The sequence below is a fragment of the Rhinolophus sinicus genome, chromosome 17 (genome assembly GCF_057876585.1).
Source record: "Rhinolophus sinicus isolate RSI-liver-muscle chromosome 17, RSI-T2T, whole genome shotgun sequence".
In the NCBI taxonomy this organism is placed as follows: domain Eukaryota; kingdom Metazoa; phylum Chordata; class Mammalia; order Chiroptera; family Rhinolophidae; genus Rhinolophus; species Rhinolophus sinicus.
The window spans coordinates 80,346,316-80,373,019 of NC_142517.1; the positions used below are offsets into that span (position 1 = coordinate 80,346,316).

Below are 26,704 nucleotides of genomic sequence, written 5' to 3' on the forward strand. Positions count from 1 at the left end.
ACCATGCAGCAGAAAAACAATTCCAAATATAAAGATTAATATACTCAACCACCGCAACCCAAATACATGAGAAAAAATTTCTTTAATGTTCCCTTAGGAATATTAATGAGCCATTTAATAAAAGACCGAAGTGTTTATGTTTTCTTCCTTCTTCACTCAAAAGTAGTAAACACAGATATCATAAGGAAATCTGGGGCAGGAAAAGGAAATTTGCGCTTCCTCTGTCGCTCTCTCTATGTGTGTATATGTGTTTAAAAGCTGTGTATCTACTTATTAGGTTGGTGTGAAAGTAAGTGCGGTGTTTACAATTATTTTTAACCTTTTAAACCGCAATTACTTTCACACCAACCTAATACTTCTACAAGAACTAAGGCACAGTGTTCTCTGTAGCACGAGAAGCTTAATAAACTGAGAATATAAATGATCCATTCCTTGCCACTTCTATTCCACAATGATTAAACCAACCATGAATGAACTCAATACAGATCCTGAATTCCTTACACTGGTTCTGAGAGTTGGACATTTCTGGGCTGGGGGTAGGATTAGCCAGAAAATTCTTTTGTGTTTTTTGGGTTTGAACAGACAAAATGACTGCTGAAGAACAGCTGAGAAAAATGTTCAAATTCTGCAGTGCAATACTATAATTTGCTCAGTATGAAAATACTTCAGACATCTAGCTGAAGCCAAAAACAATTCCACTGAAATTGCCCTGGTTTGACTTAGGACACAGATTTTGTGATCAGAGATAGACTGTATCAGATCTCAAGTAGGAATTGCACTTATAACCTTATTAAATCCATGAAGAAGTCTCATCTACAGGAGACCACGGTCTATGTGACATCCTGTCACAGCCTGTGGTGGTGCCTGTGCCACATGTATTCTTCTATTTAACAGGTTCAAGGGTGGCCCTGGCTCTCATGCACAGTCACACATATCCCACTGGAATAAATAACGACATTGTGCACAAATTTCCTCTAAGGTGTGGGAAGTCACTCTTTCAGATTGACTTATACCGAGGTTCCCTCCCAATTGTTTCAAAACATTATCTAAGGCGTGGGGTCAGCAAAATGTACCTGTTTTGGTAAATAAAGTTATACTGGAACACAGCCAGGGCCATTCATTTGTGATTGTTCTATGACTGCTTTTGGCAAGACAGAACTGAGTAGTGTGGCAGAAGCTACATGGCTTGCAAAACCTACAATATTTACTATTTGGCCCTTTACAGAAAAAGTTTGCTGGTCCCTGATCTAAAAGGCACCTGTTGGACCAACGAGTCACCGGAATGTCATTAGGAAAGAGATGTCACATAGCCAAGCTCCACAAGGTGGGCGGTGTGTGTGGCAGGGGAGGGGGTCAGGCAGAAACAGTGCCCCACAAGCACTGGCCTCGTTGCTTTTTCCCATCTTTATCTAATTTCCAACAGCTTTGTAAATACATGAGCTTTGCTAGGTTAAGTCCATGCGAATTTTGTCAGGGAGACAGGACTAAAACAAAACCTGGTCAGTTGATGATGAGACAAACTCAATCACTCATTGATTGATTCATTCATTCAACAGACTGAGCACATACTAAGTGCAAGGTACCAGGAGCATAATGGTGAACAGACTATGTCCGCACTCACGGAACTAAGAGTCCAGTGGGGAGGCTGAAATCTTTTAGATACTACAGCTGTATACAAAATTGCTACTGTAATTGGTTTAAGAAAGAGGTCATGGTGCCATTACAGTGTGTATGGGGTTATGACCTAGTCATCAGAAAGGTGAGGGAGAACTTCAGAAGGAAGTGTCACTAGAGCTGAGGGTTGAGGGCTGAGCGGGAAGAGTTAACCTGGTGAAGAGCAGAGGGAAGCAGTCCAAGCAGAGGGAATAACAGGGGCAAAGGCCCCGCGTGGGAGGGAGAATGGTGAGTGGAAGCTACAAAAAGACCAGTCCATTTGGAGCTCAAAGAGTAACGAAGGGAGGGGAATGAGGTGAAATTATGGCCCAGATCAGGCAGGGCCTTGGAAATGCTATAAACAAGTTTTGAGATAGTCTAACGGCAGAGTTAAACCTAGTAACCCCTGGGGGACAGTCTTTCCCCCGAGAGCCACTACTGTCTTCACGGTCAGTTAGTGCTGTTTTCCTTCCTTTCCCTTTCCTTCCCTTTCCATTTTTCAAAAATCCTGAACCAAAATCAAGTTCTATTTTGAATATTCACTTAAATCTTCATCATATTCAGTGAGCAAAAAACAAGAAAGCAAGAGAATAAAGAATTTACTTGTACATCTTAAAGAAATACGTTATATGTCAAATATCTTTAAAAACTGGAAAAAATAAGTTGGAAAGCAGAAAACAACAAAAAAGAATTTACTAAGTAGCTTTTGTGAATGTATTAAACATGCATAAAGAGAATTAGGTGGGCTGCTTCCATCCCTCTTTCTGTGTGAGGTGAGTGGGTAGAAATATTCACATAGCCACAGGCTGCTTCCTGCCGGGAACAGCAAATTTTAAAACTTCAATTATACTATTTGATGAATACAGCATTTTGTAGCTGAAAAACAAGGAAAGGCACCAGGGGAGACTAGTGAAAATAGAAGGTAATACAGAGTAACGAAAACAGGGCATGTAAACCATGGCTTAGACACTTACCAACTCTATGGCCTTGGGCAAGTTGCTTACGTTTTGAGTTCTGGTTTCCCCATTTGTAAAAATGAGTATAGTCAGGTGTCCATCACAGAGTTGTTATGAAGATTAAGTAAGATAATGTAAAAGTTTCTAACATCTACTAGGAGATCTGATACTGTTTTCTTTCTTTCCCAATAGCATAGGCTACTTCTGACGTATATTGTGGGACAGTGAAACCAGGGCAAGTGGCAATAGAAGATATAGATGAGGAAATAAAAGTGGAAAAGTCTCATCTGCAGTTATACCGTAGTAGGTGGCTCCTTGTTGAGTTACAGTGTTTTGTAAATTTTACCAACGTTTTGTTCTTTTACCTTCTTGGTTTAGCTGTTACAACAAAAACCTTCAGACACTGTTTACCAACTTTTTCTTCTTTTACATTTTGACTCAAAATGACTAATACCTTATAAGTGACCTTGTCCCCAATTCTCCTACGCAGGTAACAAAAATGTGAAAAGCGAGAGGTAGAGATGTACCTTTGATTATGGAATTGAAAGTTATTCTGGATAAGATTTAATGACGCATTCGAGACTATTTATAAATTAGACAACAAACCTCAGCCTGACTCCCCCCCACCCCACCCCCCTAGTTCCCGGCATGCCCCCATGTGCTGCACACCAGGCAGCTAAGAATACCCTTGGTAATCACTGTGATTTTTAAGGCAGAGATTAGCAATGTCAAAGGAAATGGTTACTTCTACATATGAAATCAGCTTTCCTCTGATTCTCAGAACTCAGAAGAACGAAAAAGGAAAAAATTATACTTGAGACATAGATGGCTTAAAGAACCAATACAAATGTTTTATTGTGCAACTCGAATCATCTTTTAAGTGTGTTATACCTTTTTGATTAGGAAATGCTAACGTAAGCACTCCATGCCCTTCTTTGTACATTTTTAGAAAAATATTAAGTACTTTGAAATGTAGCCAGGTTAGTGCCCTGAGAAGGAGCCCAAGGTTGCGATTGGATTGTTTATTTTCCTTCTTTCAACTGATGGAAGGCAGCGAGAGGGAAGTGGCCTGGTTAAGGTGGTGTTATAGGTGGAGGCGTAGACAGTCACAGACTCCTGGCTCCCCCAAACCAAGAATCGAACCATGCTATACAACTGAGCATTCAGATAAAGTTGAAGGACAAAAATCTAAAGCATGTTTCAATATTTAAGCAAGAAGCCAGCTGCCAATTATGGAAGGTTTTATTTAAAGTTATCGTATTAAAAACAAACCAACTGATTAGTACTAATACGTCAAAACAGAATGTGGGGAAACAGCCTAAGATTTCTTCGTAGGCCTAGCCTCAGCATTTTTAGAACCAGGCACTTACAGTAGCAAAATTGTCTTTAGTTATACCGTCGTGATAAATTACTCTGGCCACTTTCTCAGTTTGGGGGAAACTTTTCTTAGCTTTCACATTTAGAAAATCTTCATCCTAACTCTTTGAAATTTACTCACCATAATTTATATTATCAGGTGGCATTCAACTAACAACAGTGTCATGGGAAATAAAATGGCTAAAGAACTCTAGACCCACCTTGAAAGACTTGGCCAGGTTTTAAGAGCATGCCGTTATTAAAAATGAGCCCTTACGGAGTGGATGTGTGCTTGTCAGAGAGGTTGTACAGAAAGGTGGTGCAGACGGTGCCTCCCGCCTCACTGCCTGCTGGGAAGGAGCTGGGCAAACCCATCTCCGAGCTCTTCCAATCCTGACAATGTTTTATGATTCTGAGACTCATTTCTAAGCCAATTTGGTCCTTCTCTGGATGTCCTAGGTCACATAACAATATTTGGTACATTGCTTGGTAACCACGTTTTACACACCAAGTACTGTCTTTTGGTACCAAAAACTTATTAAAACGGTGACCCATTCACTGTAGGGATAAGAAACAGAATGCTGTTCCTTTGAAAGGAAAAGTGTTTCTTATCTTACCACCACCAATGTCTATATAGCTTTGCTTTTACTTTTGTTTGAAATACACTCCCCAAGTCTGATTCTCATCTTTGAAAGTCAAGTCTACATAATGAAGTAATCTGTAAATATAATAGCAGCCTCTTCCATGAAGGGAAAACACTGGTGAAAATAAATGTCATTCCGTTGTTAAAGATGAATTACTGCTACACATATTCCAATTATTTCATTTCTAAATTCTCAACTTTCCGGGCCTGCCTGAAAAGATGGCACAGTGGTCTCACAGTATCTAATCATTGCTCTATTTATATATAGTTTTGCCTTTTTGAAAGTATTCAAAACAATTTCATATTTTTAATTTGGTAAAGGGGAAAGAATTTAGAAGGGAGGTAGCATAACGATATGACTTGTGATGAAATATACCGCAGAGGCCAAAATCATGACTTTAAAATAACAAGGAGATATCTTTCTGAGCCAAGGACAGTTCTGATGGACTCTAGCCAGTTTCCCAAAGTCCAGACAAGTGGTCGGAATTCCTTGTTAGCTCTGGATCCCTTCTGAGTCCACAGGGTACAGGCCTCTACGGTGAAAGTGAAGGGAGGGGTAAAGGAAGGACACAAAAGAGGACCAAACAGACAGTGACAGGGAAATGGTTATATTACTAATAGAACCGTTATACAACAAAATACTATGCAGCCATTAAAAACGGTGCTGTAGGAGCATAGTGACATGGGTAACGTTTCCAAAACAACATGCACATTATAATAGCCACAGAAGAGAAGAAAGCCAGGAAGAAACTACACGAAAAGATGAAGAGTAGAAATCTCAGCATAGTTGGATGAAGGATAATTGTTAAAATTCATTATGCTTGCTTCCCCATTTTTAGTGCTTAACACATACTACCATTTAATTAGGAAAAATACATTTTTTTGAGAAAAAGGAAATGACAGAAAAGGGGGAAGAAAAGCAAACAATACAATAATAACAAAGCACTCCCAGGAGAAGGCAGGCTGGTGTTAGCACCTGAGCTATGAAAGCTGCACCCCTCCGATGGACACAGTGTGTATGCGGGGCAATTTGGGGCTTTATGTCATGAGCCAGCAAGCTTCTACTTAAAAAAACAAAACAAACTATAGCCAAGATGCTAGAAGAAGTGGACTCTACCAAAGGCTAAAATAAGAGTACTAGGGATCCGGGCCTCGGCGTGTAGCCACCATCAAGTTAAACTGCAATCATTTCTCACCTGAAAGTAATTAGCGTGTGTATGGTAATTTGTACTGAGGAAGGTGGGGTGGCTGCGTGTGGTCTCTTATGAGGCTAATAAAAAATACATCCTTTAGTTTTGAAGATCAACATCTGCAAGGCCCACTCCTCAGCAGCAACTGCAACCCATAGGGAATTCCGATCCAGACATAAAACCATGTGGATCAGGGAAGAGCATTGGAAGGTTCAATAACAAGGAAACAGGAGCCTTGGTTTCACTGTTACAACAAAGACCTTCAGACACTGTTTACCCATCCTTTCCAGGATGAGAACTCCTTTTCCATAACAAAAAGTTTCCTAATTCCCCATTGACAGTAGTTGCAGCTTTTCCTATGCATGGACTGAAAAAAGATATAACCCCAGAAGCCTACAACAAATTCAGAAAACCATGTCACTGGCTTGTATGTTATCAATCACAATAACACCAGAGCTGTCCTGGAGACACATTACACGTGCAGTTTCTCATAATGCTCTGGAACACGGATTGGAAGGCCCCTTGACAATTGTGAAAGCTCCCAGGGGTTCCGGGTTCACATGTTGAGAACCACTACCACAAAGCATGTATTATTTAATAGGCCAAGTCCATAATCTCCAGAACGTTCTCTCTCCAATGGCCATCACTAGAAATACAGCTATCAACCATCTGCATGTACCCGATCACAAAAGAAATACACAATTTCATGGTGAAGTGCTAGGCAGAGGAAATGAGTTTAGCCATGAAGAAGTCATACGCTGTGGGTACCCAGTCGTGTGTCGCGTGCACTTCTGAGCCCAAGGATTTCTTCTGTTGGCTCTGCGACAGTTTTAGCCTGGGAGGTAGGGATATGAGAATCCTGACAGGGGGGTTTCTTTTCTAAAACGTATGGCGTAAAGTTGCTTTCTTTGTCCTTATAAAGCCTTCCTGTGTCAACAGGCTGCCAGCCCCCAACCCCAACAAAAACAGGGGCGGCCCTTAAATGCCAAAAGAATAATTGTCTGAGCTTTGCATGCTGAAATTGACTTGGCAAGCTCTCCACCTTGCAAAGAACACAAAGAGCTTAGTTTAGTCTGTGTGTAAATGCTTCACCATCATTACCAAAACATCCAAAGCAACATACTCAAGGGAGGGTAATGATTCTTTGTTCCCTCCCCAACCCCCCCTTAATTGTAAGCTTCTGACATCCATTTATTTACTTATAGCTCCTAGCAGCAGCCACCCTCCTTGGTCAACTGCACTCTCGGCTGCCTTGGGCGCTTTCTAACAAAGGGCTACATGGAACCACACACAGTGGGCAGAACCCCCAAGCTCAGTCTATCCCAGTCCCACAGACTCTGGAGGTCCAGATCTATTCAACTGGGCTGGGAAGGGGTCCCCCCTAATTAAAGAGCACTGGAAATACATTCCTTCATAGAGATCAATGGGGCTAAGGGCTTTAGAGAGTGCTCGGCCCACGCTTCTTACAGGAGGATGTAAAGAGAGCCCTGATAATCAGTTTGAAGAACTGTGATACTGTGTTTCCCCAAAAATAAGACCTAGCCGGACCATCAGCTCTAATGCGTCCTTTGGAGCAAAAATTAATAAAAGACCTTATTTTAATATAAGACCGGGTCTTAGTATAATATAATATATTATATAATATAAATACTGGGTCTTATATTAATTTTTGCCCAGAAGACGCATTAGAGCTGATGGTCCAGCTAGGTCCTATTTTCGGGGAAACACGGTGCCAGTTTGACACAAACTTCTCGGGTCTAGCCAGAGCCACACTACCTAGGACGTGTTCACCCCACTGCATGTGGTTTTCTGGATGCTATATGGTGCTCCTTGATGCTTTTTGACTTAAGCAGACCTCCTGCTTTACAACAAATCCCTCCCTACCACCTAGAATGAGTTGAGTAATGGAGCGCAGTGAGGAACATGACCTTAATTCACACTGTGCCCTAATCGCAGAGTCAACCAAGCCTAGATATTTCTTCTTTCTTTCCAGTGCTCTCTGTTCTCTTCTCCTCTCACCACTGCACGATGCAGGTCTTTGGGGAAAGGGCACTGGCCTTTTCGATTTTGCTGATGTAGTCAAAGCTGTACCATGAGTGCTGAAGAGATGTCTCTCCCATCTTTAAACAGACCATTATTCCTAATAAGAACTCAAACAAGAGAACATAGGCTGCAAAGACTGGGTGGGCTCTGAACCCAGCTGGAATTCCTGCTCTGCCATTTACCAGCTCTGTGGCTTGGGGCAGACTGACTTAAACTCTTTAAATGTCAGTTTTCCATAAAGCACAAATTAATAGCATTTCCCTGACAAAGCTGTTTTCAGTATCAAAGGGTATAAAGCTGTAACGTGCCATACTTAGCACAGTGCCTGGCCAGGAAGACAGTAAGTTGTGTATCGCTATTGTGTCAAGGTTTTAAAAGTCTTGGTTGGTGAAGAGGCACTCCAGCGAGAGCCTGGGTGAGCAAACCCCTTTGACTCCCCAGCCTTCATCATCTTGTTTGGAACAGTTATGGCCAGCTTGGACAAGAAGCTAGTCACTTCATGTTAAGTCCCTCCAAACTGGCAGGATCATGGTTCCCTATCACCTCCCTGCTAAACAACAGGCACCAGTTCCTGGCAAAATTCCAAATTCTTCAGCTTGCCAATCTCCAACTTAGCAAGGCACAAAATAACACACTCTCTGAAAATACAGGTTTAGCACTGACTAAAAGAACTCTCCCCTGTCAGGAACGTAAGGCTGAGTAATATACTCTACTGGTGATGCTAAAAGGCAAAAATCCTTTAGTTCTTTTCTTATCCCATTTGACGTCCCAAAAGAGAAGGCATGTCTGATGAACCAAGAGCTAAAATTGTATTCATTATATCTCCACCAAGATGAGTGATGTGTTCCTGTCATATGCCAGGCAATGGGCACAGCATGTTATACATATGATCTCAAATCCTCCCAACAACCTGTAAGACATTGAGTCCCAAAGAAATGAAGTAACTTGCCCCAAATTGGACGGCGCGTAGTGATAGAGGTAGGGTTGTGACGTGGCCTGGCTGGCTCTGAGCCTGTCCTCTTTCCCCAGCCATATACCATGCTGTTTCCTACTTTTTTTTTTTTTTCTTATACTGGGATTCTAGAAAATAACCAGAAGCTTCAGGACATGAAAATTTTGATGTGTAACTAAAGTAAGTGACATATTAAAAACAAAACAAAAGCCCTAAGTTATAAATCCAAATGTGTCATTTTGTCAACAGTTTTCCCTTAGGAAGCTAATTCAGAAAATGTGTCATGGTTGATACATTTTGGAAATGTCTTCAAAACCCCTTCGAAGCCACATAAAAAAGCCAATCCTATTATTTTAAGGTCACAATTGGTTCTTTGACCAAAACCAGTATTAGCTGACCAAAACTCTAACTTGATTCACTAGATTTGGTTCCAAGAAACTTTTCCTTGTTGTCAGAAGTCAAATTCACCTTCAATGGACCAGATTTTGCCACGGCTGAGGGATATTCCAAAACAGAAAACTCTGAAAGTGGAGTTCCAAAACTTCTGACTAGTGGCAATGTTGTTAAAATGAGGTCACAGCAGGTCTCTGCCCCTTGAAATCATTTTCTCTCTTGGCTCCTGGGACACAGCTCAGTCTTCTGCTTCTCTATCTCTGCCGGACACCCAAGCATTGGTGGCTTTCTTTCTTTCTTCTTTTCTCTACCTTACGCTTTTTTTTCTCTAAAGAGAACTATTTCTTAAAATGTTTATGTATCCAATATTATGTCCCTGGTGCTTTCATTTTACATCTTTTATTATGAACATTTCTAAATAAACAGAAAATAGAAAAAATATAATGAAGACCATGTACCCATCAGCCATCTTCAACAACCCTCAATACTTGGCCATACTTGTTTCTCTTCTACTCTCTGCCTTTATTTTTTTCTAGAATATATAAAAGTAAGGCCTGGGACATCATGTTATTTTGCACTTAGAGACTTTATTATGTATCTAGGGAAATAAAAAGGACATTCTCTCAGATAAATCTAATGCCATTAATGCAGCTAACAAAATTAATAACTTCTTACTATCATCTAACACATAGTCCACATTCAAATTTCCTTGGTCTTCTTTTCTCATACCCCATGGACAATCAATAGCTAATACCAAGGCAACCTTCCACTGCCTTATTGATGACTTTCAAGGCTTTTTCTCACTTGTCATTTTCTCTCCTCAGAATGCCCCAAAATGTAAGAGTAATGTGACTGAATAAATTAGTTTAATCTTTTTTCCAAATTTTTTTACTTATTATATATTGAGAATATTTTTCCATATTAATGTGAAATGTAAAAGCTATGTGACTGAATACTTTAATCTTTCCCCCAAAGTTTTTACTTATCATTACATACTGAGAATATTTCCCATATTATTAAATATTCTTTGAATACTTGATTTTCACTGGCTGCCTAATCAGCCAGTAGATAGATATTCCATCATGGAACTCCTGTTATTTGTCGAACATTTGGTTGTTTCATCTTCACTATTATAAACAACCCTGTGAAGAGAAGCCTTAACCATACCCACAGTGTACCTTTCTACCCTCATCTTTCACCAATGAACAAATACCTCCTTTGTTTCAGCCATAAAGGATGATTTTATATTCACCACACACTGTGTTTTTCATCTACCTTCAACATGTACTTATGACCTGGACACGTTTTCTTATCCTTCAAGGCCCAATTTATCTCTGAGACACTTTCCCTAATTCCTTTGGCAGAGTTAGTCATTTCTTCTCAAATGCTCCCAAAACACTTTGCACATTAGACATTTTTTAATAGTATTTATTGAGATTTTGTATTTAGTCATGAACCTATATTTCTATCATACTAAGTTATGGGTTTCTCAACACCTCAGTTTTTTCATCTGTAAAATAAGGAATATACCAACTCCATGTGTCTGAATTTAGAAACAGATATAAAGAAGAGAAAGTAGGAATCATATTATGTGACAGACAATTGGAGCTTTACAAAAGTTAGTTTCCTTCTTTTCCCCTCATAAGAGAAAGTATAAATGTGTCAGACTAGGCTTACATGCTGAGGAGGCAAGGAGCTCAACTTTCCCCAGGTAAAGTGAGTATAAACTGAGTGTACCAGAGCTGCGGGGACAGGAGGAACATGGCCGCAAGGTCCAGTGCTGTCCAGGGACTTCACCAGGTGCAATGTTTTCTCTATGACACAATCTCTTTATTCTAGTTACAGGTCCTTAGATAAAAGAAGAGAAAGAAAGATGTCCTGTTGGGATCTGTAGGTGGGACATCTTGACTCTGAATCTCTCATTCACCTTGAGCTCCTCATTACCGTATGTTGGGTGGGTCTAGCCTAGAGGCCTACAGGCTCTCAAGGTGACTAATGGGTGAGGAAGAGGTCCAGAAAGCTAAGTATTTGTGGAAGACTCTGGGTACTCTGAGAGGTGTGTTTTTATCTTTTAGAATTCACATCTTTCTAGAGCTGGAAGAAACAGGGGTTGCCTGTGCCCATACAGTATTGCTGTGGAAACGGCAATAGAGTGTAAGCAAGAGGTGTGGGTTCTGAAGCTGGCTCTGGGTGTCACCACGGGCACACCAGGTGACCTTGCTGAGCCTCAGCTGCAGAATAAGGGGAACGGACAAAACTGGTTCCAAGAGCTGGAGGGACAAAAATTCAAAAAGAATAGAAAGGTTAAGTGACTAGCTCAATATCAACACACTTTTACAAAAAACCAGAGAGTGGGAAGAAATATGAAAAGTGATGTAGTTTAAAAACTGTTATAAGAATCATATAATTTCAAGAGCTCTGATCTAGTGCTGGGAGTACAGCATTTAAAAATGCATTTAAAGCTAACTTGGACTATATGAAAATAATTTTTTCTGTTATATTCCACAAAGATCTGGAAAACATTCCCAGCCCTGTGTCAACCTTAAATGAGAAAAGAATCTTTAAAGAGCCACTGATTTGTAATGGAAAACTCGGATAAATCAACTATTTATACTTTGAGATTTTTATATTTCTTTTTGTCCTTTCCTCAGAACACACAGCTAAGAAAAGCCATGATGTAAGTGTGCTCTATTAGACCTCATCGGCAGGCTGTTTGTTCTGTATCTACAGCCTAGCAGCTTCTCTGACTACAGCACTTAGTGGATAAGTAACCAAATAACATATTCAGGCCAGGAAAAAAAAAAAAAGAAAAAGTGCGAGTTTTGATGAGTCTAGCATGAGCCTTGAAAGAAAGAGGCATCAGAATACCTAAGTTTTCATCTCTTGTCTAAGTTTTATTAGCCAAAGTTATTTAAGCTTTCTGAATCTCAAATCCACCTTGAACACGGGACAAATCATTACCTATCTACTGACGTATCGAGCAAGGTACACATAAAAGGTACTGTAAGCACTCACCTGATAAGCTGGAAAAAAACTTCATTAAATGTTTACTATCAAATTTCTACACCTATACTTAAAATTCCAACTGAAATCCAACATCAGAAGCACTGAGATCTTCTCTAAGTATATACTCTCACTGGATCACTGCTTTAGTTGTGTGGAAAACGTTGCCCACCTCCGTGTATTTCTTTAAAAACACCCCGCCTAACGAAGAGGAGGTCTAGTGGGGTATGACCATAATGTGTGCGTGAGATTGTGTGTTGGGTGAGGGACACTAAGCTAGGTGGTGTGAAGAGTGGTTGAAGAAGCTGCGAGTTTCATCTGGAAGAAAGAACATAGCCCTTCCCATTGCAGGACTGCAGTGTGGCAAGAGGAGTAGCCTTGTCTGCTTTAGCTGTGGAGGCAGAAGCAGGATAGATGAATGAAGTTCCTGGGAGCTGGATTCCAGCTCCCAGGTAAGCACTTTGGGAACTTAAGAGCTGTGTAACAGTTGAGCAGGTGATCAGAGAAGATGCCCAGTGCCTGGTGCCGTGGGAGATGGGGGAGGTAACTACCACACTGCCTTCTAAACCTCATATTTGAGTCTTCTCTTTCTGCAACTTTCACATTCTCTTAGGACTAAGAATCCTTGGGAATACGAACCTGAATCACACATCCCCAAGTTCCGTTCCTCTCTCTGCAGCCCTGTCCATGCCCTCCCTACAAGGAAAAAAACCATTGAGAGAATGTTTCAATGATTTTTACTGAAAATGGAAGAAAAAGATAAAGGTGGCCATTACTAAATTAGGTTATCTGGTTTTCACTGTGTCTTTTTTTAGCCACAGATAGCTTTACTGCAGCTGGCTGAATTTAGTGTCATCAAATGTGGGTGATTAGGGCAATAAAAGGAAACATTTTTTTTCACTTTTTTATTTTAAGAGAAATCAAATAAAATACTCAACAGGATTTTTTTCCCTAATGTGGCCATGCAAGCACAACCTGTTTTGCAACTGAGTGCTATTAACATCTATTTATAGCCAGTATTTTCATAGATGAATCACATTTACCATGAGACAGTTAATATTAAGGGCTCAACCAGCTCTGCTGAGAACCCCGTAATCTTACTACATCTCTTTCCATTCCCCTTCTAGGGAACTAAGTTATAGCCTAATGGCTCCATGCAGAGAGAGGGGGAATCCAAGTGGAAATGTAAAAGCCAGCGGATAGCCTGCTCCCTAAATTCAGCAAAGTGTGGGATGTTAAACACATTCAACTTAAGGCCCTGGCTCAATCCCAGCTCTGTCCCTTGGTGGTGAGCAACCTCCAGTCAGCATTGACTCACTCTGCATTACGCAGCCATCTTGCCACCCAAACAATTCATCCCCCCAAATATCCTACCAAACCGAGTTTGAATGACACTGCTTTATAAAAGGTCACATACATAAAAACAGGACTAATGATTGTTAATGCTGTCAAATAAAGAGGAAGAGTGTAGTGGGTGTTCAGGTCATTTTATGCATGGGAGGGTGAAAACCGTGTTTCCCCGAAAATAAGACCTCGCTGGACAATCAGTTCTAATGCGTCTTTCGGAGCAAAAATTAATATAAGACCCGGTGTTATTTTACTATAATATAAGACCGGGTCTATATAATATAATATAATATAATATAATATAATATAATATAATATAATATAATATAATATAATATAATATAATACAATATAATACCCAGTCTTATATTAATTTTTGCTCCAAAAGACGCATTAGAGCTGATTGTCCGGCTAGGTCTTATTTTCTGGGAAACAGGGTATGTTGGGAGGCTGAATGAGGGAGAGCAAACGGTCAAGGTTAAAGATTTTCAAAGTTCAGTGACATTAACTGTAGATTTCTATTAAGTCTTGGGATCTAGTGTCACTTCTCACCAGGACATGCACAAGTCCTCTCTTTCTCTCTCTTCCCCATCTTTCCTCTCTCTCTCTGAACTTTGTGTAAGCACCTGCATTGATACTGATATTAATTTCTTTGTCTTTGATATCTCCTACCAGAGTTTCCACCCTTAATTTACCTTGACCAAGCCCTTTTCCAAAATTCTTTAAGATTAAAGAAGATAAACAAACAAAGCACTTAAAACAGTGCCTAGCATGTGATGGGTGAGAGATCTATACACATGAGCTATTTCTATTACTAGATTCTCAGTACCATTTTTCTAAATTTCTAGCCAGTGGCTCACAGAGGGATCATCTTTACTACGAGGCAGTTCCTCCTCAGAGCCGACCAGCTCTGCAAGGACTGCAGGATTCAGTCGCTCAGTGAATTCCTGCTGCGGTCCAACCCGCTGGACACCGCAGAGATCAACAAGAGCAGCGGCCCTGTGCTCACATAACGTGAACAACAAACCTCTTACCAGCCACCATTATCTCCAATTTTACATTTGAAGGCTCAGGGAGGTTTAGGACCTTGTCCAAGGCCACAGAGCTCACGCACTGGAAGCCTGATCCTGCCCAGTTCCACCTGCTCTCACATTCTCATACTCTTTGCATTATGTGATGCTCCTTGCAAGCAAAGTGGTCGAGAAAAGCAGATTAAAGGACAACAACCCATTCAAAGTTTCTGCGCATGAATAATGTATGAAAACAAAACATCTTTAATGAATAGACCAATTGCTGCAAGGAATATGGAGCTGTGAATTCCTGTCATTCAGATTTGTATGTAATGCTAGGTACCCAGAATTAACTGTACCCATATCAACAAATGGGACATTAGTCCAGATATGAAACTAAGCTCGCACAAATTTCTCAGCACAATACCTGACATAGCAGGCGCTTCATATGTGTCTGCGGATTAACTTAATGTTGAACCAGGATTTTTCCTTTACTACGTCTGCCTTCTCATAAGACCCTAAGTAGACAGGGCCTAGTGATTTGCTGGACTCTGGGGCTAGACTGCCCAAGTTAGGATCCGGCTCTGCCATTTTCTAGCAGTATGACCTTCGTCAAATTACTTATTAGCTACAAGGCTCAGTTTCCTCCTCTACAAAACCGGGCTATAAGTTTTTTGTGTGAAGACTAAATCAATTGATCAAAGGAAAGCATTTAGAAAAGACTTACATTTGGTAAGTACTGAATAAATGAAAGCTATCATTATTACTATTATTTTCTTCTTTAAATCAGAGTAAGTTGCGATTTGCTACCTCAGTATCACAGTAAATGATCAAGACCAAAACCAATTTCTGAAGTTCCTTTGTATAAGCAAAACATCCTCCTTTCCACCATTCAACCAGGGACAGAAACAGGTACAGGGAGACTAAATTCTGTCTAAATAGCACCCAATTATGCAGAATAAGCAATTTTGATATGTAAGATTAAAAATGATTAAGAAACTTTAACTTTTATGGTAAGGAGTTGCCTAGGGGTGTGTGTGTGTTGGGGGAAGGCAATAGGTAGAATAGGCAGCCATTTATGTTTGGCCATTTCCTGTAACTAAACTAAGCAAATAATCACAAATCCTCTACTAGTCCTTCTCTAGCACGGACACATCCTTACCAAGATCCACCGTGATTCAACCAGCTTAAACTCAAGAAAAACTGACCGAGGTCACCACATAAAAAAACAAAGCAGAATCTGTTTCTCAGGGCCAACTGCACTGTACCCGTATCCATAGATACAAGACAACAGAGAATCACAGAATTCTAAAGCGGGAAGTCCCGGGACCTCAGAGATCATCTAGTCTCAGTCCCAAGTGCAGCTGTCAGGGGATCCATTAAGGGCTAAGGAACAGGGTAGTTGTCAAAGGAAGGAACCCTGATCCTTGTTCCATCACGTATGGCCTCGTGGGACCAACCTAACCCAATATCCTCATTTTATAAGTGACAACCCTGAGCCTGGCTAATTAAATACAGAGCTGGGATCAGAAGCCAGGTTTCCTGAGTCCTGGTTTATCGCTCTCTTACACTCCTGAAGGCTGCCATTCTATGGCTGTGCTAGTCACTGGTAAAAACGGCTTCAACTCACATCTAAGCAGTTTTTCTCCTTGCAAAACCATCAGGCATTATGTCACTGCAGGCACTTTATGAAAAGAGTACGGCATCATTATTTGGTATAAACAAAAGCAACTTTCCATTCCTTTTTTTTAGGTAACCTGAAAATCCCAAACCACTGTTGCTATTATAACTTTTTTCTTTTCCTCAGTACGCACCCCTGGGCCAAGCACAGATGCATTAAAAATCTGCCAAGAGAAACAATGAAGTCACTGATAATACAAAGCATTAGAGTATCATGAAATTCACGTCTTTGTTTTCCTCTCCTCGATATTTAATTACTTCTCATTACTGATCATTTTGTGGTTGTTGGCAGAAGGGCAAGGAAACTCCACCACTGTAAACATGCGGAGACACACTCCTTGGTCGACCAGAAGTCTGCACATGATGGGTCTGTTCACAGATCCAATGTGCGTGGCAGCAAGAATGTTGATGCTATTATATCCCAGCCCTCAGAGGACTGGTGGCCTCAGGAAAAATCTCCTGAATTTAAGGAGAATAAACACAGTATAAAAATGTTTCAGGTCATTCCGTTTTTATCACTTACAAATATCATCACTGGCAAATGACTTTTGCTGTCCTGGCAGCTGTCACCTAACCCACTGGAGGAGGGAGGCGAGGGAAGTTAGGACATATAGTGTTCCATTCAGTTTTCTGCAGCAGCTCAGGGCTCCCGTGAGCTCAAAGGGTACGACTTACCAGGTTTCCCTGAAAATAAGACCTAGCCGGACCATCAGCTCTAATGCATCTTTTGGAGCAAAAATTAATATAAGACCTTAATATTATATTTTATATTTATCATATGTATCTATTATATATTATATTTATATTATATTATATTATATTATATTATATTATATTATATTATATTATATTATAATTGGTCTTATATTATAGTAAAATAAGACCGGGTCTTGTATTAATTTTTCTCCAAAAGATGCATTAGAGCTGATGGTCCGGCTAAGTCGTATTTTCGGAGAAACACGGTATGAGCAAAGCTTAGCAAACTACCCTATTAAATAGAGCTTACATTATCTTGGAATTCTGACAGGCATTACCATGGGTAAAACTGATAGTGGCAGAGGAATACTTATTGATTACCATCAGAATACAGGTTGATTCTTATCAGGGGGCTACTGTTCCACATATGAATATGTATGTGCATAAGAGGCCTGCATAATATAAATCATAAACTTACACTCCCAGGAAACTAAAGGAAGTAAAGAAACAAATATATATTTAGCCCTCTTTTAAACTAGATTTTTATGAGATGTTCATAGAAACCTGAATTGGTAGGTGTGGTAAACCTATAGATTTTAAAAACCGGCTTCAGTTAATTCTTCACATTTCTCTGCAACGTGAGTTTGCAGCTTCTTCTATCAAGAGGTGGAATCCATTTCCCCACTTCTTGATTTGCGGCTGACCCTGTGGTGTTCTTTCACCAGTAAAAGTGAGACCCTGGAGTTTCTGCTCTGACCCTCTGGGAATGCTACCCCGAGACCACCATGTGGGGCAGCCTGGTCTTCACCAGCCGGAGGTTCAGAACTCACCCATGTGGAGCAGAGATGAGGTGACCCCGCAGAAGTCTCCTAGCCCAACTAGCTGACAGTCAGACATGAGAGTGAGCCCATCTTAGACCGTCCAGGCCCAGCTGAGTGGCAGGGTGACTAAGGCTGCAGAGTGGCTCACAATTTTGAGCCACTGTTGTTTATGCTCTACCTACGTTTCCGGGTAGGCCACCAGGTAGAAGGAGGAAAGCAGGCACCTTTCTGAATACCGTTATGTAAGAAGCACCAGGAGATACCACCTGGGAGACACGAATGAAGCTTATAAATACTGGACACAAGACAGCGATAGCCCTGTCCTTCATGTGAAAACATATCTGTACATACAGTGGCATGTGATATCTATCTGTTTGAAATATATCTAATCTACATGAACAACCTTCCACTATTGCTACAGGCCAGAGCAAGGATCTTTCTGGGGTGTTCAAGATAATCCAGTGGGGTGAGAGGAAAATAATCGGATACTTTATTATTTTTAATTAATATTTCCTTTTGATTCTTTAAATATGTTTTCGCAAGGTACATAGCATAGTATATGAACATTATTTATAAATACATAAATATACACATTATAGGGTTTTCTACAGTCATATCTCCCACATATCCTCAACTTTTCACCCCTACACAAAAACATATGCTTCCATGCCTTCCCTTTTCTCAGGCAAGTGGATCTTTCCTTAGCTACTTAGGGAAGAGTCAGTGATAACTACTGTCACAGATCATTGTTCATCTGTATTGTAATTATTGATAGTCTCTTCAGCAAGGCTGTAAGCATTTTTAAGACAGGGTGTCTGGACCATTTGTCTTTGGCAGTACAGCATAAAGACATCAGAGCACGGTTTTTCACAGTGCAGGTTCTGGAGCCAGGTTGCCTGAATTCAAATCCCATTTCTGCCTCTTATTGGCTGTACAACCTTCAGTGAGTTATCTGTGCTTCCATTTCTTTGCTGTAAATGGGAATAACAATATTCCCTACCTGATAGGGTTGTTGTGAGAATAGAATGAGTTAATACGTGTCAAATGCTTAGAAGAATGCCTGGCACGTAGAAAGTGCTCAATACGTATTAGCTATCATCATCATTACCCCCTCCGACCCCCCCACACACCATCATCACTACCACAACCGGTTTTCTGTCTCCAATGTCTGATAGAGTAAATGTGCGACAGAGGGAAGTGAGGAGAGCGGAGCTGTAGAGACAACACATTTTGTGACTTGTTGAATTTCTCCAGAAGGATGCTATAACTCCAAGGCAAAGTGGTTCACTACTATCATCTGACAGTTGGTCTGTTACGAACAAATAAAACATGTAAATAATAAGCATGCAAGACAATAAACACCTTCAAGTTCTGCTTTTACTGCCCGATTACGGTGAGGCTATAAAGCAATTCTCGGCTGAAAATTATTACTGGGATTTCTTCCTTAAACACTGTCTTTTAACTGTAATCACTCCCCTGGTGGAAATCATCAGACACAGGTTTACTGCATACCCACACGTAGCATCTAGATTTCTATGGATTTCCTATAAGATGCAGACTCATAAATCCATCTCTTCTAAATATACTACTGATAACCCATGCTAGAAGAAAGACACAGTGGCAAGAATTGTTACATATCACAGGGAAAGGGGTCACGGAGATCACCCCCTCTCCCGCCCTGGGCCCAGACAGGGTCAGGTCTTAGAAGCCGCACAGCTGATCTGGGTTAAAACTCTCTTCCTTTGACTTCTGTCTAGGTCAGTGCACTTTCTCATGACCCCAGTTTTAGAAACTATTTCTATAAACCTTTTGTGTAAAAGTGTATCATTTGTATTAAGGGAAGGAAGAACACCACACCATAAATGGCCCACTTAGCATTGAGCTCCAAAAAATGCTTGTTGAAGGATGAGTGGAGGTATGAACGGAGGCCCAGCTGGCTGGCTGTGAAGTCCTCAAGGTTTCTAAGCTTTCCTGACCCTTAGCTCTCTCAGGTGGTGCCAGCAAGTGGGGGTTGGTGAAAATCACTTCTTAAACGGAGGATCCAGCAAAGACACAAAGTCATTCTTTCAACCTTTCTTTGCCTCTGTAATCCTGCCTCACATCTCATTTGATGAAAGAGATAATCAAATAAACTTGTTTTTCTTCTTGAGGTTTCCCTAAACTATAAAGGTAAAATTTTTGAGAATAAAAATTAATTAATAGTAGATAATATTTACTGAGTGCTAATTTTGTAGCAGCCATGTTGCAAAGATGTGACATGTGTTGACATTTAATCCTCATGGCAACGTTAGGTGAGAAACACACTATACTACTATCACCACCATTTTACAGATGAGAAAACAAGCACCGCAGTGTGAAGTACCTTTCCCAAAGTTTTATAGCCAATAACTAATGGAGTAGATATTTGAACTCAGGCAGTGTGGTTCCAAAGTCCATGGTTTTAAATTACACTTTTATACTGTCACTGTTCAAGTTTTGGTTTCCAATGCAAATTATAGAAAACAAAAAACAGATGTAAAAATTGACAAATTTTAATAATTTAAAATTTAAAACTTCTATACCATAAAAGACACAACGGAGTGAAAATGCAAGCTGCAGGCTAAAAGATAATAGCAAAATATTTAACCAATGAAACAGTAATATATAGAATATGTAATGAATGCCTGTAAATCTGTAAGAAAAAGACAACCAATGCAAAAGAAAAATGGGAAAAGACTACAAACAGGCAATTTATGAAGGAACTCAAATGGTCTCTCAACACATAAAAAAGGGTGCCCATGTCACTACTGTGTTTTCTCGAAAATAAGACCGGTCTTCTATTAATTTTTTCTCCAAAAGACACATTAGGGCTTATTTTATATTACGACTATCCTGAAAAATCATGCTATGGCTTATTTTCCGGTTAGGTCTTATTTTCCGGGAAACACGGTAATAATTACAGGATGCAAATTTAAAATTTCACTCATCAAATTGGAAAAAAACTGTAAAGTCAGTAATAGCAAGTGTTGATGAAGATAGGAGCAAAGAGGACTCTCATACTTTGCTATAAATTGGCACTCCATTTAGGAGAGCAATAATCCCTAGTAATGCTGAGAACACACTCATACATACTCCACATTCCAAAAATGTCACTCCTATCCTCTAAAGAATATTCCCTAGAGAAATGTATGTACACAGGGAAAAAATGTATAAGAATGTTCATAAGAATGTGTAAGAATATTCAATGTATAAGAATGTTTTTTTCCTAATACTGAAAAAATGTAAACTATTTAAATATCCATCAATAGTAAAATGGATAAATTGTGGACTAGTCATATAATGAAATAATCTATAGCTATCAAAATATATAAACTGAAGTAAAATGGAACGAGGAAGAATATAGGATGAAAAAGATACATTTCAGAAAGATGCATTCAATATGCCATTTACACAAGGCTTGGAAATACACAAAGCAATACTATCTATTGTTCGGCAACATGTATACATATTTTTAAAAAGTATAAAACATGCATGGGAATGAGATACACCAAATTCAGGGTGGTTACTTCTGGGGAGGGAAGGGTAGAGAGTGGGCTAAAGAAGAGATACATGGGGCAGGGAACTTCCACTGTATCGGTAATATTTTACTTTAAAAAATTATTTTCTAGAGTATATGGTAAATTAAGATTTTAGAGGTTTGTGTGGTAGCATGTAGTAGTTCATTATATTTGCCGTACTTTTCTGTATACTTGAGTTTTTTTCAGATTTTAAAAGAAATATTATTAAAAAGTAAAAGCAAAGCACCAACGATGATGGAAGTTTCATGGTTTGTAGGGACGAGTAAAATTAATCTGTTTGTGTATTACTGACGTATACTATAAGCTCAATTGCTGTTTTCTCTTTTCTTTAGAAACCTCAAAAGTAGACCATTTTTTCTTGCTATTATAAATTAATTTGGATAATTATATAATCAGATGTGGAGCCAATCTGACCCTCAAATATTACCTTATTTTATATTGTTTCCATAATAGCCAACTATTACAGTAGTGTTTCAATTTTGGAGATGAGGGTCCATAATATAAATCTTTGACTTATCCAAGGATAGATCTGGAATTTTAGCAGAATGTCAGGGATACAGCCAAGGACCCAGCCTTCATTCTTTTGCTGTTAGACTTTGCCATCACAACAAAGTAACTCAAAGGATTATAGCAATGATTCTAAATGCTTCTATCTTAATGTACCAAAGCTAAGAGATCATAAAAATGTTAAAAAACTTCCAAAGGAAATATTATAATGCGAATCTGCAGAACGTTGGAACAATTAGCAAACATACCATTTTACAATTATGTTAAGTATGTCTGAACTTAAGTAAGCACTGGGGCCGTGGTTGGAGGTATGACCCGGGTCTCTGAGGTGGAATGTTTGGCAGATGAACTTCAAATACAGTCTGTTTACCCATGGACATAAGTGGCCTTAATCAAAGCAGAACACATTTTTTTAAATGTTGATTTTAAAAACAGAAGTGTAAATAAGACTGTGATTTATGAATCTCCTAATGCTCTTCTCTGCTGTAGACTTCAGGGAGATGGAGTCTTTGGCTGCGGTAAATACAACAAGAGTGCAGGCTTGTTAAAGTGGTAATAGGTGCCCTTATTACAAACTTCACTCCATGAAGAGTTACAAATTATCTTCCTTCTTTCCAGTCCTTACAGAATGCGTTCCAAAAGCAGCGACACAGAGGGCTCAGCCCTCCAGCAATTTCCAAGACACAGTAAAGACCCCCGTTTCCAAGAGTCTGAGGACATGAAGCAGAGACAGCAGGACAAAGAGCCCAGCAGTGAGTCGGATGCAATCCTTCTACATCCCACCTCACACAGTGGTAAAGGCCACCAAGGAGAAGACCTCTCCAGAGACGACCTGTTATTTCTCCTAAGCATTCTGGAGGGAGAACTGCAGGTCAGCTGAGTTCCAATGATCCCCATCACGCTTCAGGGGGAAGGCTGCTTGTGAATTGGGTTTGGATGCTGCCACAGAAATATATATCTGTGGGTCACACTTGTGTATATGTGAGAGCAAGTGTAAGTACACACACACACACACACACACACACACACACACACACACAGAATTCTCTTCTGCTAAACTGAAGGGCAATTAATCACATCTAAAAGGGCTATCGTTATGCCATGCGACTGGCATGCACGGTGTGAAAGGCCATAGCCTCTGCCCACAAGCTCCAGTGCACAGGCAAGTATGGGTAACAATAATACCAGCTGACTTCTGCACGGGTCTAAATAACAACAGGTGCTTTTGGACTCCTGTGATCTGGCTCCCAGCCTTGCCCTGGCATTATTAACCAACATTGAAGAACGAAACACAGCTGCTACACATATAAGAGAATCTTATTTCCTACCCCTGAAAATGCAAATGCCAGTCCATTGAGGGGTATCATGTTATCTACCTGTCAGACACAATAAAAAATGTAGGGTTGTCTAATGTTGTATAGTGATCACTTTTAAAAACATTATTAATGGGATAATTAGATTGTAATGGACCTAATTTTGCTACCTTTTCTAAAAGGTGCTATAACTAAGTATAATTTGTTTGTATTTGAAAGAGAAGGAAAAAAAAGCACTCAACTCTCATAAGAAATTACTTTGGGAGACTGCTGGTAGGTAAAGCGAGCTTTCTGAAATGCCTTTTGTTCCTACAGGCTCGAGATGAAGTCATAGGCATTTTAAAGGCTGAAAAAATGGACTTGGCTTTGCTGGAAGCTCAGTATGGGTTTGTTACTCCAAAAAAGGTGTTAGAGGCTCTCCAGCGAGATGCTTTTCAAGCAAAGGCTGCTCCTTGGCAGGAGGACATCTATGAGAAACCAATGAACGAGGTATGTGTCAGATCAGGGGTGTGCATCTGAGGTGGAAGACATTGACCAGCCAGCCAAGCAGTAGGCCTGGCAGGTGGGCATGAAATGTAACTCCTTTATGATTATTTACAATTTTACATTCTAAGGCATTTAAAATCTACCCGCGGTAGATAAATAGTACATGTTCTACAGGAAAGGAAAGGAGAAGGAATCGTGACAGGATGTTTGCACTAGGTTTGTTTCTTGACACCAGACTGAAACCTAACAATGTAACAAATGCATTTTCTCTCTCTGTCTCTCTCTCTCTGTCTCTGTCTCTCTCTCTCTCTCACGCACACACACACACACACGGGAGCAAACTTCTTTTGGGGACTTGAAGTCTATTCAGGCTATAATAAAAAACAGATAAAGTTCACCATAGAGGTTAATTTCTTTGAAAACACTGAGGTATTATGTCATAGAAATTTTGAGCATGAATGGAAATGATCTGAAGAACTGTCCAAGAAACAGAGTTTTAGAAAGCATATATTTTAGATAAATGCATATTCTTTTTCCCTTCAAAAGTTTAATGACAGCAGAGACCTCTCTCCCACCACGCGCCCGGCAATGACAATGGCAAAGCTTCGCAGTCCCCACACGGCCACCACGGCACAGAGCTGCGGTGCGGCTTGCTTTTGACTTGCTGACATTTCTGAAACTCTTTGGCATCTTTATTTTATTCTTCTATTTTCCTCTGAGACTTCAATGGAAAATTTCATAATTTTTCATTTTCATAAAAAGGAAACAACTAGGAGCATGAGTTAAGGCTGGAGAGAGTGAACGCAAGTTTTGGACCAATTTCCCCCACATAAGCGCTGGCAACCTACCTTAGGACTGACCTCTAATGTCCTTGCTATTCTCGTCTTGGGTGTCTCATGAGAGAAGACTACCGTCTTGCCAAATTGTGAAGGAGTTTGGTCATATGGACCTGCTTCTCTGAGGGGAGAGGATGAGACCACCCAGAGTCTGTTGATTTGTGCTTTATTCCAGATTTTAAACAAGAGGAGCTGAAGCTGTGTTCAAGTCAACAGTGTTAAAACTGAATGCTGGCTCCCAACATGGTGACTGGGAACGAGTGTTAGGCACAGATTCCCCCAATCCATATGAGCGTAAATGCAAATTCACTCTCACTAAACATATCTTGACAAAACTCCATGAATGACACAACCCTTCAACACTTACTGTGAAATGAAACAGGATGATTCCAAACTGATGCTGAAATCAGTAGGAAAAACTTTTAGTTTCAAACTAACTCTATTATACACGTGCAAAATTGGAAATACCCCGCCCCTCTGCAGACGCTTGTCCCTGAAATTTGCCCATAATTTAGCCCTGCTTTACCAATCCAACCTTCTTTGATTACTGTCCCCACCCCCATGCACGCACCTCACATTCCCACCTCCATGACTTGCCCACTTTCGTCTCTTGCCTTCTATTTTCCCTAGAGATTTGTCTCTCCTCAGCTATCAGTCTATCCAATTCCCTGAAGTCCACACAATTAACTCTACCCACCCAACAAACCAGGTGTCTGCCCTCCTCCGGTACCTAATAGGAAGTAACGGGTGAGAGGAAGATATCCAGAGAAAAACCAGTACAGGGGAATTCTGACTAGAATTCCCTAGATAAGGCTGAAGAAAAGAAAGAGGCCAGTGTTCCCACTAAGACCATCCGTGACTGTACCCTAGTTACATCAAAATAAGGATCGGTATACTAAAAAAATAATCTTTTTTTTTCTCCCACTGCAGAGTGTTAACCCCCCCACACACACATACACACTTTTATTTTATTCACAATGTTCTTTTTGGAAAATGTAAAAATCTCAACCACGTCTAGGGTAAAGTAAAAAGGATTTATCTGTTCTCAAGGCAAAATACCTTAGAAGAACAAACTGCGCTCAGTTACATCACATGATGGGAACACTGACTTAAGATGAAACACTGGTGGAAGCCTGGGAGCTGGAACAAAGGGTGCAGATGGGAAGAGGGAATAGCTGGGTTGTCCAGAGGGAGGGAGACGCAAGAACTCAAGAGTCCACCACAGTTTTAACTTGTGGTTCCTGTCTTCAGGGTGTTTAATGTTTAAGAGAGTGACAGACAACATGATCATACAAGTAAGTACACAATTACACACATACTAATCTCTGGTTAAAACCACAAAGCGTTATGACAGACTATAATGGGGGATTAAATTTAGATGGAAGAATCAGGAAAGCCAAGATCCAGAGGGTAAATAGGGGTTAATCAGGTAGAACATAAAGGAATTCCATTTCCAGTAACACTGTGGACTCAATATCCAGTGAGATTATATCACTAAAAAAATACATAAAAGCATTAAACTATCTAACACACTCTTCAATGAATGGATGCACTTACATGGAAGCAAGAGGAATTCTGAAGCTGGGAACTAGAAGGGAAATTTCCATAGACTAGCTTCTGACCCCATATATTTTGAACCTTTCTCTTCTCAATCCACAAACTTCCAGTGCTGGGAACTAAAGGACACATTCATTTTGGAATATAACCTCCGGCCTTTCACCTTTATTTGGCAAGGCTGGTGAGCTGGCGCAGTGGCCAGTAAAAGCTTTTCTGGAACGCTTTCCTACATGAAGATGCTGGCAATAACTTGCCTATACATGGAAATGACTTTGAGACCAACTGAACTTCCCTTTAGCAGCACCCCAAAACTCTTCACAGCCTCTCTAAAACTACCTGGCATGAAAAACAAACAAACAAACAAAAAAACATATGATGGAAGCTAAGTACAAGTGGAAAAAAAAGAGAGGTTTTAGCTGATTACAATTAAAATGTATTACTTTTGAAATTTCACAAAATACATGACTAGGTAAACACACGGGTAGGCCTTCGACAGGCTCCAGATGACACCAGAGCAAGTGAAGAACAGCAAAACTTAAGCTTCATGGAAAAGCCTTCTCCTTCTCTCTCTCTCTGTGAGCATATGTGTACGTTTTTAGAAAAGAAGATCCGACCACGTTTGTAGCCATACTCTGAAGGGACAGAGTTGGGATCAAAGACACAAGAAAGAGAAATTCATAGAGGAAACAAGAAGTGGAAGGAGAC

The 26,704-nt window shown here is 40.1% G+C and overlaps 2 protein-coding genes across 5 annotated transcripts in view; one reads left to right on the top strand and one right to left on the bottom strand.

Annotated features, from left to right (window-relative positions):
• The window catches only part of CMSS1 (cms1 ribosomal small subunit homolog), a 334,075-nt gene that overhangs the window by 197,630 nt on the left and 109,741 nt on the right, over positions 1–26,704 (bottom strand). The window lies entirely within an intron of this gene.
• The window catches only part of FILIP1L (filamin A interacting protein 1 like), a 266,691-nt gene that overhangs the window by 136,505 nt on the left and 103,482 nt on the right, over positions 1–26,704 (top strand). Inside the window, exons 2-3 of the mRNA XM_019756494.3 lie at positions 22,426–22,678; positions 23,436–23,609. Coding sequence (XP_019612053.2) covers positions 22,436–22,678; positions 23,436–23,609 — 417 coding nt within the window. The 5' untranslated portion in view covers positions 22,426–22,435. The remainder of the gene's footprint in view (positions 1–22,425; positions 22,679–23,435; positions 23,610–26,704) is intronic.